Genomic DNA, 18,760 nt, shown 5'->3' with positions numbered 1-18,760 from the left:
CATCTCAACAAGTTCTGTAAAGTAAAGTCTGCAGATTTCTGATTAGGGTTGCACAATTAATCGAAATTGCTCAGAAACCGTGATATGTTAAGAAATAAAAATAAGAAATATAGGGGCCAAATTGTGCAGCCATGCAAAGAAGCACAACAAACTTTTAAAATGTTAAATCGTCAACAATTTTTATTAGCAGAATTTGTCCCCAATTTCAAACTGACACTGATTCTGGGTTTCTCCAGGTATTATAGACCTGCTTGGACACATGTCCAAGAGCCTAATAGAGAGAATGTTAATGGAAAAAGGCTGAATGAGATAATGTGAGATGAAGAAGTGGAGAACAGAGGCCGTTTCTCTCTCTCCAGACGGCCAGCGCTCGAAGAAGACTGCTATAGAGAAACGGCAGTGAAAAGAAAGAGCGAAAGAAATAAACGAGTGCGCTGGGTATTCCAGCGTGACCCTGGCAACCTTTCTACAACAGACTCCCTGTGAGTTATCCAAGGACTGACGTTCTGCTCTCCCACACAGAGGGGAAAAGGCCGCTCGCTGCCTTGGTTGGCATTTCTTACACATGAACTAGAAAGTGACTAAAGGTGTATTATAGACCGAGAAAGACAAAGACTTTGACTCATAAACAAGAACAAATTTACTCCATCCCACACGCCTCAGTCAAAACAACATCAAAAGAATGCTGCTTCTATCTAGTTAAATGTCCTCAACGGCTAAAAACAGATACTGGTCAACGTTTCACGCACTTGTTTTGCGGCTCTGTAACAAAGGGAGCTCAGAGAGGGACACATTCCAGGCAGAAAACGTCTGGGATAATTATGAGAAAGCTGAAATATGTGTCAAACCGCGAGCTTCATAGAATAAAGCACTCAAACACAAACACAGATGATTGGATAAGCACTGCTGAGTGATTATTTTCATTGATTAAGCTTTCCTAAGTGGTCAAAGATCTAAACTGAAAACTCAAAGGTAAAAGGTCCCACAATGTGTTTACCAAAAAAATAAAAAAATAAAAAATAAAAAACAATTGTCTGTATAATAAATGTACTAACAACTGGGTTAAAACATTGCTAAATGACTAGTTACTCAACGCTTTATAGCATTTTTAGCCGAACAGTTTTAGTCTAAAACAAAGATGATATTGCATAAAATACTGCATGAAATAAATAATAAGGCATCACATTATTAGTTATTTCCGTGATGTGGAAAATGCGGTCGAAATCCCGGAATCTGGTCACAAAAACTGAATTTACTGTATAGCGCGGAATGTCACAGAATTTGCCAAATTTGGGGTGAATAAATCAAAAGGTCAGTACACCTAAATCAAACCTTGATATGGACTAGAGTCTGTGAATATTAAGCTACAAAAAAAAAAAAAAAAGAATCCTGCATGTTTTTCGTGTCACGGTTTCGTTTAATACACAGATACTGAAGTGTGTGTGATGCTCAGTTTTACCAGCCTCTGCTGCTTCAACACATGAGTACTTGAACATGAATATGACCTCTAGAACTGCTCTGAGAGTCATTTCATTAACATTTTACCATTTTGTTTGAGAAATATATCATCATAAAGGCCTTCACAGCAACCCATCAAAATGAAAGTTCGAAGTTCAAAGAAATATTTCAGATGCAAAAGCCTCTATTAGCATTTTTCTCTGGCTCCTATGTTTATGTTCAGTTATTTCACTTTAATAGAAATGAAAATAACCTATTTATTGCCATTTATTGTACCTATTTATTGTAATGATACAACTACTAAAAAATATTATTAAAACATTATTTTAAAAAAAACATTTTATTTATTTATATATTGCTACAAATCAATTTGAGAAACTCTGAATTTGAGAGAAAAAATTAAATGTTAAATTTTGTATGTTTCATGATTTCAATAAGTTAGACAAGCTTTTTGATCGATACTTTTTAATTTAACCATTAAAAAAAGAGTCTAGAAAAATTTTAATAAAAAAAAACAGATTCCAGTAAAATTAAATCCGAAAAAAAAAAATTAAAAGTAATTTGGGAAAAAATAAAATGTATTTCATGGCTTTCATTACTATAAATAAAATATTTACATTGTATATTATTTATTTCTTGTAACTGTCTAATGATTATTCATTTACCTCATCTTACCTAAAGCAGAAAAACCAGTTTAAAATGACGTTAACATATCAAATCAATCAATAAATATACTTTTAATTTATTTAAATAACTACATTTACTTCTCTTTCTGTAAACAAACATGCATTTTCACATTTTTTTCTTTCTACAGAAAGCAGAAAAACCATTTAAAATTGTTTCTGCATATTGGTAATCACTTAACATATAACTTAACGAAAATAAATAATATATTTAAATTATTATTGTTCCCTCTCTTAGTAAACAAACAAACTAATCTTGTTTGCATTTTCTCTTTTCTGCATTTCACTTCTGCTCTAGCTTGTGTGCAAATCTAGATTCAAACTAATACTTAGAATCGTGCAAATATTGCTCTTATGATAAACAACATGTGATGCACCTCATTTGTAAGTCACTTTGGATAAAAGCTATCAGCTAAGCAGCTAAATAAATAAAGGTAAGCTGTACAGTAGGTTGTAACCATAAGAAAACAATAACGCTTGATGTCACTGTAAAGTATAAAGGCTTAGACTGAGAAGACATTTATATAATTAGCCATTCAAAACATTTTACACAATCCATCATTATAGCAATTATGCAACCTGATACCGCTTTGGAAATACAACCGTTCCATTATTTGTCACGCAATAAAGCAATTTCTCCAGATACTAATGTACCTCTCATACAAAGACAATCCCACAAGTCTAAATGGGAGAGGTTTTTATGATGGCAAAGCTGATGCAGAATGTAGAACTGTGTCATAAAAAGATAAACATCACTAAATGGCTCGTAGCATGTAAGGGGAAGCTGAATAATGGCTTGGAGCAAGAGGTAATTTTAAAAGACTTCTGACAAGACAGAAGCACCTCTGACCTTCTTTTATCGACCCTGTCTCTCCCCAGGAGCAAAAACAACGATTACAGGCCACTGAAAAACACCAGAAATAATCAATCCGACTAGAGAGAAAATCAATGGAGGAAATGACAGCTTTTCCTTGATTTGACACCATTGTTCATTGCTTTTAATGTCAATGCCTTTACAAAAGTATTAGAAATTGGCTTGAATCTGCCAACATGCTTAAAATATAAAACTCCTTGACAAAGTTGTTTTTGTCACATCCAATGAAGTGCACATCTGGAGATTGGCTAACCTTTAGCTCTTTAATTAAAGTCAGACTTTATTATTGGCCATCAAATCATATTTGCCAGACTGCTGCTAAACAAACATATATAAGACACAGCAGCCTAACTTTGTTTCTTTTTACACCAGAAAGCTTGTAGCCTAAATATAAAGTCTGGGTTTGGCCTGGAGGCATTTAGACACATCAATATCATAATCCACCATCCAAATCTGAAATTCAAAAGCAATTATTTTTTAAATATTATGATCCAGTCTTTAAAACGACAACAATGATATAAATGAGTTGCTTTGAAACAGTGGTTTATATCAGATTTCATACATCCTCCCTCCTTTTTGATCCCATCTTCATATGAAAATGTAAAATAATCAAGTCTCAAAATAGCTGACCTAGTCTGTTTAGCTAACAATTAAACCCCTGTTTTTTTCCTCAGGAACCAATGCCTATTTAAAATGCCAAATAAGAAAGAGAGAAAAACGGTAAAGAAATACGCTTCCACTGCAAAAAAAAAACCCCATCAAGACAGTGGCGGCTGCTGGTCTTTCAAAGAGGGGAAGCTCATTTTCGGCCTACATCATAAAAATTGTCCATTTATTTCTACATAAATTCTGCCATCGTGTGCAGTTTGCTAGCTGGCTAGTTCACCGCCTGGCCTACTGTATGAATGAACAAACGATCTAAATAAACATTAAACTTGATGGAGGAAATGTGGGAATTAGGTTAAACTGAAACAAGGAATGTGGTGTATAATTGTGTGAAATGTAAAATGAAAATTGGCCAGCAATTTCGCCAAGCAAATATCAAGAAATAGGTTGCAGCAGTTTGTCTTTTGACTACACTTGCAAAGTCCACTATGGGACTGAGCTCGAATCAGTGTTGCCAACTTCTTTCAATGGAATGTAGCTAAAGCCAGTTTGAAAAGTCGCTAAATGTCGCCAGATGACGTCATGCGCTAATTGGCATATTCATTACGTCATCTCGTCATATTGCCTTTTACATTTGTTTGTCTCCCTGTGCTCATACTGTATTTTAATGCAGCCAAATTCTCAATAAAACTGTTTTCCTTTATATATTTACTGTTTATGTTGTCAGTCAACGGGATAAATATGAAATAGTGACTGAAACGCAGCCCTTTAAGAATACATAACCAGCTCTCCCTCACAAGAAGTTAGTATGCACAAAAATCCTAATTTATAATTGAGCCGTCGTCTGATTAAATCAAATAATACACACAAGATAAGACAAGACAATTCCTGTGCTGTGATTTCGGCTATATTTGCATGTAAAATTAGAGAAGCAACATAATATCTATTTGAACTGAACGCGCTGCTCCTCTCAGCCGCTCACTGAACAGAGAAAGAGGTGCGTGCGCGCTCACTCACGCGCCGTTGCGGCAGTACCAGCGATCACAGAGACTCGCTAAGGTTTGTCAAAGAAGTCGCTAGATTTGTCGCTAGTCACTTTTGGGGAAAAAGGTAGCTAGGGTGGTCTGAAAAGTCGCTAAATTGGCAACACTGGCTCGAATAGCTTCAGCATCAGCGACTTCTTATAGGACACAATCACTGTCAATCAAAAGGAGATGCAGTCTTTCGACAAACCCTCCAATCATCACGCAGAAGCCCGGAGTCCAGCCCCGCCCACTCCTCCATTCACCCCCAGAGACGCTGAGCGTCCGGGGGCGGGACATAATCGCAGCATTTATCCAATGACCGTCTAGTTTTGAAGCACTGAAAAAAACTGTTCAAAGCAACCCCATTGAAGTCAATGGACGCTGGGCTTCAACAGGCAAATACACTGATGTTACGGGAATATATGAGAAGGAAATCGAGTCACTATAATCGAGTGCTATATGTAGCTGATTCTGAACGAACTAGTCTTCGAGATGAACGTGTTCTAACGCATTTTTAATCAATAAAATGTTAACACAATAGTACATGTTTGACCATTAATTTTTTTACATTATAGGGAAAGCCGAGCTTCCCTTGCAGTCTTAAAGAAATCCCCACTGCATCAAGACACCCCTTAAAAAGTCTTGGTGATCGATCACAGATAGCTACAAATAAGCGCTTGTTAATGCTCTCTCTTCCTAATCAAGAAAAACACCCAGAAGATGGTTGAGCTGATGTGAAAAGGTTCTTAATCACCTGGCAATTAACATATTTCATAGGGTCTTTCCTCCATTACGGCATATATTTTATATTTTAGTTTCCCACAGTGAGACTGATTGTGTGCAGTACTCTAGTCTAGCAAGCCATCGACGGAGGGGAAGAGCAGGGAGAACTGTTTAACAAAATGAGGCCATGCATCAATCAATAACCTCACCAAAAGCCAGCCAAAGGCCCTCTATAGGATTGAAACAGTCCACCCCATGCTTTTCAGTATATTATTCAACTAGCCCAATAACATCTCTCTTTTTCAATCAATGTACACAGTTGGATTGTAATCTATCAACATTCTAATGGAACGGTTGGAGGTTGTAGTTCTGCAAAATAATAGGCTTGTTTGGTGACCTCAAAACCACGGTTTTTGCTGAAGGATTAAACAGACAAATGACATGAACAAGTCATGTATGACATCTGATTGCACAGAAACCAATGCAACATAATGAACATTTACATAAGACTTGGGCTGAGTGATATAGCTAAATAAAAATTGCAATATTTTTCAGTTTTTCAACTAAAATCGAAACCATTAAACCATTGTTTGTGAACCATATTGGGGCTGAAATAAAACAACAATTTAAATATCAGATGATTAGAAATGAATTAGAATTAGAAATGGTGCCTTGACAGTAAGTTTAAATTAAAGCACTAAAAAAATTAAATTTGAACAAAACCTGAAAATAAAGATAAATTAAAAACCAAGTAGTATTTATTATTATGGAGGAAAAGAACATTAAAAATGAAAAACTCACATACCTAGAAAAATCAACTAAAAATTTAAAATACGAAAATAATAGCTAATTCTAGATTTTACTAATATATAAATAAATAAATACTTGCTTATAAATAAAACTAAAATATCACTGACTGAAATGGATTTAAAAGGTCAATTTGGTTCGCCCTATTGATTACCCAGCAGCCCTTGAGGGCATTTTTCAGATACTGTAAAAGTTGAATGAATGATGCATCATTCATGTGACTGGAGAACAAAAGTGGGCTGTTAAGCTATGATGGTATGCTAGATTAGTTTTCATTTGAGGCATAGTTTGGCTCTAACAAAAGCCACTCAACATCACTCTGTGCAGGAGGCAACAAAGCAGATGCATAAACAGGTTTCAGCTTCTCATTAAAACAACTGCACTGCCCCTTTAAGGCAGAATTTCCTTTTTTCATCAGTTTCCTGTTGCAGCTTGAAAACGGGCCTCATTCGGCAACACAGCGACAGCACACTGCACTATCATTCCCTGTGTTATAGCCTGGAATCAGTGCGATCTTAATCCAGAGAAAGCTCCATCACCACCTGTAGTGCAGAGAGTAGGACTTTCTGGATTATGTGAAAGTGAAGAACACCACTATTTTTGGCAGCAGGAATGGATGCAATCTGTTGAGGTTGTGAGGTGCTAGAGCACACATAAGCCAGCTGAGACAATCAGACAGGGTCCAAATAAAACAGCTTATTCCAGCTGTTAAACAGCAACACGCAAGTGTAATGTTAAACTATATGGTGGATCCTGTTCTGGTACGTTTTCTTCATGGTAAAATAACTGCAATCTATACTATCTTCTATAGAGGAACTATGTCTAATTTGTCCCCTTCCTCTGTACTGCTTTTCCTCCAGTCTACCTCAGGTTAAGTAAAACTTTCATTTAGCTGTTTTAGGATCTGATCATCACATCTAAACCCAGAACTTCTCACTTCTGAAATGAATGGTAAACCAGGCCCCAGATCAGCTTTGAACATCAACTTCTACCAACAGTCCTGCGTGAACCACCTCCCTCCCCTGAAATTGCTGCAGCTCTTCCTGTGTTTGAGAGGATAAGACAGTCTGCCCACGCCTGTCTGGACTCACAAAGCACTTAATAATAAGGCCGCTCTATAAACTAGATGTGAATGCTAAACCATCGATGAGAGTAGTACAGATGGTACAATGAACAATGAATATTCATGCAAGCAAATGTGCAACAATATTAGCATGTAAACAACAGATGTGGTTTCAGAAAGTCTTTTTTCCTTCTGTTCTCCCACAAAACAACTCAACTTTGCACACTTTAAACACTTTACTCTATGAATGCTATTGCATTAGATAACACTGCTAGTACAAAGATAGCAAAAGCATGCTATTCATGTAGAAAATGGGGTCTTGAACTGAGAAACAGTATTTTTTAAAATTTTTTAAATAATTAAAAATATCAGTTTTCAACGTTTTATTTCAGATGCAGTTTCTGTGTTTCCTCTGCATTGCAAAAATGAATTTTGTTGATACTGATTTCATTAGTTTGGTAACAGCCCAAATGTCTTATTATACTAATTGTCTGATTAAATTGAACTCTAATTAAAAAATAAAAAATTTAAGTTTGAAAAGTCATATATAAAAAAAAGAAGTAAATATTAGCATTTTATTTTTAAGTTTAATATAAAATAATTGTGTTTGTAATTGCTACTCCCTTTTTGTGTTAAAATATAAGAGTATAATCACACTTTATTATTTTTTTCATTATTTTATTTAAGAAGAAAAATCTAACTAAATAAATTAAATTTGATTTGTATAACCACAATAAATAATTATATTTATAACTAAAAAAAAATTTTCAATGACAAATTTACTATTTAACCACATGAGAATGCTTAATGTCTTCAAGCCCTGATCCTATTACTTCTAAATTATGATGTTTTTTGATGTAAAAATCTTGATAACATTATAAGTGGACCTCAGAGGACAGTACTAAACAAAATACAAAGGCAGCTCATGACCCCTTTAACAAAAATGTGTTACATTTTAAATTAACAACTGATAAGGGTACCTCTACTAGGATACCTGTATGAACTTGTGGGGGAATTGACTTCATCAACAAAAAATTACCTTCAAACCAGTTAGTTAAAAATAATGCCACATAATGACCATAAAACAAAGTCAGCACCATATATAGCATTATTTGTCTACAGATGCCAGTTGATTTGATAATTAGCTATAGTTATTCTAATGCAGGGATTCCCAAACTTGCTTTGTCAGCAGAGCCCCTTTGACATAAAATATTACATATAAATACTCTGCGATTTTAAGTAAATATTTCTTAAAAACACATATATCAAAATATATGTTCACAGTGCTCTGATGTTGATTAGTGGTAACATGTATGCAGGTAAACAAATAAATATTTTATGTATTTTTTCACGTTTTAAATTATTTGTTTTAATTTCATATTTTTATGATTTAATTAATTATTAGCACTTTATCAACTCCCCTGCAGTGCCCTAATGACCCCTAGTTTGGAACAACAAATGCAACAAACTCATACATTTTAAGTGTGGCAAAAGTGCTTTTTGGGGTCACTCTATGTACAAAAACGAGTCATGCACATACTCATCTATACATGTCTTCATAGCATTTGACCCTTTCAGTTAATTAAACAAGCTACTGCTTTGCAAAAACAAGCTTACAGCACTAACATTTACAAAGAAACACACTCACAGTACTCCAGTGCTACAATAGGCCTCTGTCTACCTTGAAGAGTGATCGAGGATCAGTAGTGGTCTATTGATACCAAAGCAGAAAAGACTAATGAGGCTGTGATCAAGGGATACAAAAGCTTTTAGTCCATCTAAGCTGGGCTCTGGTGGGCTGATGTTCACAGATGTTCCCACCTGATTTTTTTTTAAATGTCTGCAATGAAAAGGTCATCATGCAGTAAAAAAGTTTTATTTTTCAAGCGTTGCAACTGCTATCATCTTAATACTAGGAACAGAAAGGGACCGGGTCAGCCACAGTTTAGTAACACAGGGCAAACCCCCGCTATCAAATCCCCTTGACGTCAGCGAGATTACACAGTGTTCACTTCAGATACAGCATGCCTCTGGTATGCCTCCATTAAGAGCTGGCAAGCCTCATGCTGTGAATCTAGCACCTGCAGAGCAAAGTATGCAGCTTTGGTCGCAACTGCATGTTTGAAAGCACAAAACGCAACTTTGCTTTGCTCTTTGTCGACCACATGAACAGTCTGAAGTGATGGCGCTCTGATAAGGTTGGTCATTATGTGAATGTGCCATTGTCTCAAGAATAGAAATTCAGATGTGAAAGTCACCAAACCACAGAGGAACACGACCATGTGACTCTCATACAAAGGACACTGTCCACCACCTGACTAACCATGCAGTCTGTTAGCGCAAACTGAAAACAGTTAGCCAGAGAGAGCTCTTAAACCAGAAAAAGTGGGCCGTCAGCAGCTGGAGAGCCAATGGCTTGCTGTATCAAAGTGCTGACGGTGCCCAGAGGTGACTCTGCAAGCAGTGAAGCAGTCCTCCTTTCAAGGAGACTCCATATCAGAACATTGGATGAAACCAAAGGCATCTACTACTTCAGCGTCATGCCAATAACAAACTCACTTTTATGCACAATTCCCCACAGAATCTATGCAATCTTATAAGACTTGTTTCTAATTTCTTATGCCTGCAGGCATCCAACCCCTGCCCATCCATACTTTTATACAAAGTGCTGGCAACAACCTACTATAATTCATTCCAGAAACCCCAATATTGAAACTGTGCTTTTAAGATGGTGTACACTAATTTATTACACAACGCGTTCTTTCTCTCCTTGCTTTCACACGTTTTAGGCACTTACTTTGATGGGGTTTGTACTGAAACAAATCTTCCTGCTGGGGGGTGGTTCATCTTCCACAGGCAGCCCAGGGATCTCCGAACAGCTGGATTCTGGTTCGTAAGCATCATCATCCTCAGCCTCCTCATCTTCATCCAGCTGACTCCCACCAGAGTCCTCTCCGATCCCACTGTACGCGCTGATGTCCACCAGGTCTGCTTCTGAGATATCCTCTCTGTGGGATTCCTCCTCTGCGCAGGTCTGTCCAATTTCCTCCCTTTGTTCTGAGGGCTCATGGCCGCTGGTGGCCTCTCCATTTTCCAGAGAGGCGTGGACATCCGCCTGTACCAGTCTGCTCCCTGCATCCGGTGCTCCATGCTCCCCTGGTTTGGAATCCTCTTCCGACCTGGACTTATCTAAATCTGTACCAGAAGACGCATCCTCGGATGGTTTGCCTTTGGGTCCATCAGCTTGGATGCCTGTTCTACTCTTCGGACTCCCAGGTGCAGACTCTTGGTCGTTGCACTGAGCTCCCTCCTCTTGGTTCTCTGTCGGAGGGGAGACTCGTGTCTTTCTGGCGACAACTTTGGTGCTGATTCCTCCAACCTTGGCCGGGGTAGAAGGCAGCGGGGAGGTTGAGGACGGTCGGTGAAGGCTGTTGAGCTGGTCTGCTCGTTCAAACACTGCACTCAATTGGCTGACTGTTGGGGACACTGCATCTGCGCGACAGTCCGCCGCATCCAGTCTGTCCAATGACTCTGTGCTGCCGTTGAAGCGCACCACCACATCCAAACGGCTGTCTTGGAAGCCCGACGCCCGCTCTTTCTTTAACAGGATTCGATTAGTCGCAGCCTGCTTCTCCTGCAGGTGACGTTGCTCAAATATCTTCCGTGTCTCCTGTAGCTTGGAGAAGCCTGTGGTTGCTCCACGGGAGCTGCTACCATCGGTCTTTCCATCGAAGCGGCTAACTCGCTCTGACACAGTCCCGCCGAGTTTGAGCAGCGCGCTGTGATCTACGTTCTCATTCAGACTGCTCACTCTGGGGAGAGAGAGTCGGATGGCCTGGTCTTTGCCCTTCGACGGATCCTCTTCGTCCCCAGGAGATCCCATCTGCATGAACATATTCTTGATGCGATGCACGTTGGAGCCGTACCTGCGGCCCCGGCCCTGGGGTCGAGGTTTCCCGTCCTCGCCGTTAATAGCACTGGAATCTTTTACTGGCTTGAGAGATTGAATTCCAGCTTCATAGGCGTTCCTGTGCGGCGATGCGCTTCTTGCTACGAGGGTGGTACCAGTACTGCCGCTGGCTGCTGATGGGGGTTCAGTCTTCATCATGGTTAATCAAACAGCCGTAAAGATGAGCAGAAACAGCATAGCCCTCTGCTTCTCCTCCTTAATGCATGAACCAGAAGTGGCAGGCATCAGGATCAGACCATATTATCAGCCACAAAAAGAGAGAAAAGGGGAAAGTATAAGACACAGAAATAATTGACATTTTATAAGAAATATGCAAAGAATAATCGATGATCAGAAAAATAATGCACACCCGAGGTGGTGAAGCAGCCATGACACAAAGCAGAGCATTATTTTTCTAATAATTCAATGGACTGAAGTCAGTTATTCTGCTTATACTATGGTTACCACGAGACATTATTAAGATGATGTATTTCAAGACATTTGTCAGGTTTTTGTCCTTAAAACACTCTTGCATGCAAGACTAGTTTCCTAAGCATCTCATCTCAAGCCTCCGTTGCTAATTGCAAAATGTCATTTTAGACATAGTTACGAAGGCTTGAGCCATAGTGTGGTTATTAATGCAGTCTAATGCAGTTATTACAGAGAGAGAGAGATTAACTGTAGCTGTGTGAAGCATGTGTAAATTACCTGAATCTGTGCATTTCAAATTAATGTTCAGTAGCAGCATCTCTACTAAGAGAGAAACTAAGTTTAACTGCTTAAAGCTTGCTACTTGAGACTTTTTTCAGCTGTGAAACTATTTATTTTTTGCAGTCATAGGGTAGTTTGTTCATTTATATGGGAGAGATAGCAGGGAGAGTGTGTTTTCCGTCAATAATAAACATATTTTTGCGGGAAAAACATGGAAATAGTTCGTAATTTTTATCCTTCTGTTTGTTATGTTTATGGGCTGGGTCAGTATCTTTGTGAGTTTTGGTTCTTTTGCTGTTGCAGGCTGTAAGCACCTTTGAAATAACGGAAATCATTTGGAAAAGAGATATGGACATAGACCTGCCTGGAACTACTTTAGCTGTGCGTTTCCTGAAAAATAATTGCACACGAGAACTGTCAACTAATCAGATTCAAGCATCCCTGTAGTATACAAATCTATGTAGGGGTTGCTTACAAATGTACTAAGTTCACTGAAGTGGATACAAAATGACAGGATGAAAGAGACAAGTTTCTTGCTTTAAAGACAAGTTTTTCTGAGTCTGCTAAATTAAAAATGGAAATGGAAAACATTTAACCAAGTGGCATTTGCAGGCAAATTTATAGAGCTCACACAAAGTCAGTTAAAGTAAAAAAAAATTAAATGAGACTTGGACTGATATTTTGCATCTAATGCACTGGAATGCAATAAATACTTTTAATAGCCTAAATACTTTTGACAACTCAGATCAAGAGAGGCCACTATATAAAGTATATATAAAAAACAGCACTGTACAGTGCAAAAGCCTATAGGTTTAGTGGTTTTTGAGCATTCATTGACAGCTCTGCCATGGCCACACACATGCCCCAGTGTCATAAAGCCAGAAAAGTTGTATTCTCAGACACCTCAGTATACTTAAAATTGCGCTAAAGCAAGAGTAAACGAAGATGCAAGACCAATTTCAAATATACAACCTTTAAAAAAAAAAAAAAACTAAAAATCGCAACAATATTAAAGACTAAAGGAAACGGTTTACGCAGTGATGTGAAACACTTCCGTAGTGACTCAAATGTCCTTGAGATGCACTTTGAGGTGTAGACTACTAACTCGCATAACACAAAGCTTTTAAACAAAAATAACTCATTTTGTCAGACAAATGCATTTAAATGAGGCTGATAACTGTGCTTCAGAACATGGTGGCTCGTTTCTAGATGGTCATCAGCTGGCAGACCATCTTAGACCAGCAGCAAAGCCTCTTAATATGACCAAGCTGGTTTTTATAACACATTAGCTGGTCAAAATTCAGCGAGAAAATGAACTAGAGCCCAGCTACCATGTTACAAAACACAGCTCCCAGCTTAAGCTGGATTTTCCAGCAGGGCTGCATCTCTGTAGACAACGAATTGATCTTTCTGTCAGATAAAGGAAGTCAGATCATGAACGAAACCGTAAACAGAGTCACTGGAACATGAGACACTTTCAAGTCATTTGATATATAAAACGGGTCATGAATTCTTGTGAAATACCATGCACACTGGCATGGACAAGCAGGCTTTGTTGTGACCCCATGCAGCTGATGCTGATGCCAGTAATTACTTATCTTGGCAGCATGAATCAACCAGCCTCTGGGCACCGAAACATCGTTTTAATCCCGCTTCATATCGAGATGTTGCTTGTGCGAGGCAGACTATATCTTTAATTAAAACCGGAAACTGTAAGATATATCGTTGCGGTGTTAAGGAGAGTCAACAGACTGAAGCTGGAGCCTGTCAAAACATCACATTAGGACCCAGCGGGCCGCGCTCTCCGCGATGATGCCTCGACTTCCTGCATCCTCCGCCGCGTCCAAATAACGGTTCTGCCGCTACAATCAAACATAATCAGCGCCACATACAACCAGTCGCGCTCTCCTCAGACACGGGACGTACCTTGAGTCTCGTGTTCATCGAAGACTCCGTCCTTTAATCAACGGAAAGTCCTTTCCTTCGCGAATCCATTGTGTCCACGAGCCGTTTTAGCCCTCGATTCCCCCACGAGCTTGTGACGCGCCTCTCTCTCTCTCTCTCTCACTCTCTCTCTCCTTGTGCCCTTCTCTCCTCTTTTAACCCTTCAAGCACAACACAATAGGTAGATGTACACCGGTAAAGTGGCAAAAACTGAACAATAGGTTTACACAGCAGTAGTATTAACAGGTGTAGTAGCGTGAGCTGGTAGGATATGTACATTTATTCCCGTTTGAATAAGTAATTATATCAATCTAGTTTGCTAAAAATTGCAATTTAAAATGTAGTAGGCTACCGCAGGTTAGAGGTATTTTATAAAGCAACTTAATGTGTATGATGTGATTTTTTCTTTGTTTCCTTTTCCTCTTCATTTGTTTATGTACTTCACCACACATTTATTGTCTCTGTTCTGTATTTCAGTAATATGGCAACATTGTCATTATTGATAGCTAATAATCATTTGTACGTGCAGTATAGCCTACTTAAATGTGGGATATATACTATATATACGTGAATTCAACCCCATTTTATTTTCTTTCAACTGTACTTTATCTCCTTTTAATTTCTGAAGCATTTTTTTAAATAAAAATTTAACTCGTCCTGTTTATTTTGATAACAGCTTTGGAGAAACTGAAGATAGATAGATAGATAGATAGATAGATAGATAGATAGATAGATAGATAGATAGATAGATAGATAGATAGATAGATAGATCAGTGATCTACTGGTTTAAACTCGAGGCAGCACAAAAAAAAAAAAAAAAAAAAAAACTCTTGTCAGTAACAGTTAAGTTTTTACTACACGTGTCCTTTGAATCTCTGAATCAAACCACTGCAGGCCTGCAAGACACACTGACCCATTTTAGCGACATTTGAGCCTCTTGTAGGTAGTTTCTGGCGTGTGGAGGGCGACATCGTGTGGTGAGTCTCATAAGTTCAGTTTATCCCTAACCATTGTACAGGCTGTATCCAGGACACCGGTATGGAATCCCACACCCTGGAGAGTCTTTGTTACACTTCCAGTCTGTGATTGTGGAAACCGTGTCTGTGGGCACTGAATATGGACTGAAGATGAAGTGGGACAACCTTTTCAGCTCCATTTGCATTGCAATGTGACATGCTGCTGCAAAGAATTTTGAATTGAGGGATAAAGAAGATTTTTCCTCAGCCTGATGTTGCACACTGCAGGCACAAAAGATACAGATAATCTGTGACAATCATGTTTGTAGGTTAGGAATGGTTCAAGGGCTATGAATTGGCTACCAAACATTAATACTTAACTACATATGTTTTTTAAAAATGATTATTATCATAAAATATTTTAGATTGAAAATGACCCACATTGCCACATGATAATCTCACTTTAACTGGAATGGTACAAAAAAAGTTATTCTTTTTGGAACAGCATGATCTATAGTGTAACAAATCTAGTTGTATTATACTGAATAACAATTGCTACAGCAAGAAAAGGTTCATTTAACAATATACCATAAAGAAGTTCATTTAAACAGTGGCACTCTCTCATTATGTTCCTGGTGACAGCAGAACAGTAAGAGCAGATGATTGAGACTTCTCTTGGGACTCAGAACAGCTGAACGCTGCACTTCCAATCTATCCATCACTGAGGTGCCCTTGAGCAAGGCACCGAACCCCCAATTGCTCCCCGGGCGCTGCAGCATGGCTGCCCACTGCTCCGGGTGTGTGTTCACGGTGTGTGTGTGTGTGTGTGTGGATTTGTTCACTACTCACTGCTGTGTGTGTGCACTTGGATGGGTTAAACGCAGAGCACCAATTTCGAGTATGGGTCACCATACTTGACAATACGTCACGACGACATTTGCTAACATCTGTGTTTGCTGCAGCAGCAACTCCATCGCATACTGCTTGCCACGGTGACCCATATTTCCTCTGATATTAATCTCAATTCCCACATAGCACACACAGACTCCTCTGCGCTGGGCTTTTATGCATGGGTGTGTGTTCACTGAACTAGGATCACACTAGCTATTGTTTGTATGTTTGACATTGATCACACTCAAACAGAATCCCACTGAGCCCCCTCTAGATACTGAACTGCTCCACATGCATCATTGCTCAGTTCTTTATCTTGACTAGGTGGGTAAATAGCCTGGGAGATGGATTCTCTCTCTAAAGTCTTCTTCATTATAATTTTGAATGGCCATTGGCTGGGATTCTTTGTTGTTGCTGAACTGACTGATATTTGTGTGCGTGTGTGTTTTACTTATTGCCTTTTCTTCATAATCCTATAGTTATAAATCTGCCTCAACGCAACTACAGTCATAATCAAATTATAGTACATACAAGCTTTCCTGAAGATCCAGGATTGTGCCAATATATAATGTAATATTTTTGAGTTATAGGATTTTTTAATAACACAGCTGTCATAAATGTTCAACCTCTATTCAACATTGCTGTTTTTAAGTCACTTATTTGTATGGTGGGGAACAGAATTGTCTTAAAACACAATTCAGCCTTTAGAAACTGAATTTGCTCGAGCTGTTACACACACACAAACTAAGCATTCGTTGAACTTGTGTAGCAAATATGACAAAGTCAACAGAACCCTCACAAAATCAATATATAAGAAATAGTTTTATTAAATTAGGATGTCTAAGGCTACATGAAAATTTCCAAGACACTAAAAGTTCCTAGAGACACGGCTGGCAGCCTTATTCCTAAGCTTAAAATGTGTTGTACCCTTGAGGCTGTTTAAGAAAAAAAGCACAGTATCATAAAATGTTTGATCAGAGCAACTGAGAAAAACCTGCATTGTACAGCCAAAGACTTGCAAGATGACCTGATGAAAGGACAGAGAAACAGTTCAATGCAGAGAATAAGAAGAAGCTTGGTTTTCATGTTGAGGCATCTTGACGAATGCCACTCTTGATCAAGAAGAGCATAAAAGGCCGACTTGAACATGCTAAAATTCATTTGGATAGACCTGTGAAGTTCTGGAAGAACGTTTTAAGTGATGTGACCAAACTAAAAGTTTTTGCACTCATAGATCAGCAGTACGTCTGGTGCAAAAAAAGGAAAAGCATTTGAGCAGAAGAACACCATCTCCATGATAAAACATGGAGGAGGACCAGCACTGTTAAGGGGGTGTTTTGCTGTTGCAGGAAGTTAAATTTTTGACTGTATGAAGGACATCATGGATTCTCTGTAGTATAAGGCCAAGAATTTAGATGCCTTTGAAGCAGAGACTGAAGCTTGATAATCAATGGACTTTTCTGCAGGAGGACACCCATCCCAATACATGATCCAAATCTACTTAGGCTTAATTCAGGGATCGGTCGTAGGATGGTCTTGAGTGGCCAGTTCAGTCTCCATGTTTAATTCTCATTGAAAATACTTGGTTGATTGAATCTGAAGAAAGTAGCGGCAATGTGAAAACCAAAGATGATCAGTGATCTGAAAGCTTTTCAGGCGAGGAATGGGCCAAGACTGCAGTAAGAGGTGACTTCAAAGCTCTTACAAGCAGCGTTTATTGGTGGTTTTAAGGAATAAATATTCTGCAGCAAATTTGAGTTTTGGGGTTGAATAATTTTGAACATTATAACCTTTAGAGCCCATTTGATTTTTTTTATTTTATTACTAGTATTCAAATGTATGCTCTCAGAGTCGCTCAAAGGTGCATTAATAAACTTTCTCTAATAAATTACTAATGCCTTTGTTGAACTGTTTTCATTAAACTTTTTTCTCAGCAGCAAAATGTCTTGCAAGTCAATAATTTTGATTGCAGCTGTATTTAGGGGAGACTGGGGCAAGTTGTCCCACTTACAAACTTAAATGCGTTATTATTTACATTGATTTGAAATAATGTTTTTTTTCTGTAAAATTATATCACCACCATTTACAACAATTCATTGAACAGCAAAAATGAAAAACGTAACTCCACTGTTTACACGCACATGACATTGGAGCACCTATGCTACCTTTCTTGTCACAATGTAATGTTAAGTTCTGCCACTTAAATCGTCAACTTTTTTGACTTACGTCAAAATATGACTGCCAATTTGACACATTTGGTCCCCTGGTCCTATAAATCCGCCGTTTTCTTCTATTGGTGCTCTTTTGGCTTCCTCAGTCTTTTCTCTCATTGCCACTTCACCTCCTCCTCATTTCACAAACTTCCAACTGACTTTTTCCTAAGCCCCGCCTTAAAACGTTATTGACCAATCCTTCCTTAGAAACTGTTGCCAGACAAGCGTGAGCGGTTTTTTTTTATAACGCGAGTCTACTGAAGGTCAGTGTGTTTACGTTTAAATGCGGGTTAACTGAAATTTTCCAAAAATACGAGACAAAACGTTGTAGTCAGGACTTTTTTTTGTGACCCAAAGTAGCCAGAGATGGATGTTCCCCCCTTGAGAGGTACATGCTGTCCATAGTCGACACCTATATTTGCTCCAAGGTAAATTATATTAACTTTATCATTTTAACGGCATTAGTTTCCTGATGAATTAGGTCATTGTAGTTTCAGTAATTAAAGTTATAATTAAACCTTAGGAGTATCTGCCTACTTACACATTTACTTAAATAGTTTCTGTATTTAAGTACCTTTTTATTGTACTGTACTATTTTGTTTTCCCTACTTGAGCCATTAGAGGGCGTAGGCAGCTAGTACGAGTCGTCCAGACCCATAATACCCTGATTTAATCTTCATTTTATTAAGAATTTAACATCACTAGTTGTTATAACAACATCCTACTATTTTGCAGGCAATTTAAAACTGTTGGACAGAATTTGCTCTGACAAACAAAGAACATAGTGGCATGTGATGATAAATCAAATCCCCTGGTGAGATTTTGACCCTACAGTTTTCCCTCACTCACCTTACTTT

The 18,760-nt window shown here is 38.3% G+C and overlaps 1 protein-coding gene across 1 annotated transcript in view; it reads right to left on the bottom strand.

Moving 5' to 3' along the window:
* LOC306854075 (neurabin-2-like) overlaps positions 1-13,977 on the bottom strand; it is a 41,074-nt gene extending 27,097 nt beyond the window's left edge. Inside the window, exons 1-2 of the mRNA XM_079391876.1 lie at positions 13,826-13,977; positions 10,037-11,404 (exon numbers count right to left, since the gene is read on the bottom strand). Coding sequence (XP_079248002.1) covers positions 10,037-11,347 — 1,311 coding nt within the window. The 5' untranslated portion in view covers positions 11,348-11,404; positions 13,826-13,977. The remainder of the gene's footprint in view (positions 1-10,036; positions 11,405-13,825) is intronic.
* Positions 13,978-18,760: the final 4,783 nt, after the last annotated feature.

This window comes from Barbus barbus (genome assembly GCF_936440315.1).
Source record: "Barbus barbus genome assembly, chromosome: 3".
NCBI classification, from domain to species: domain Eukaryota; kingdom Metazoa; phylum Chordata; class Actinopteri; order Cypriniformes; family Cyprinidae; genus Barbus; species Barbus barbus.
The sequence above is the reverse complement of the archived record's forward strand: the minus strand, read 5'-3'. Positions and strand labels throughout refer to the sequence as shown.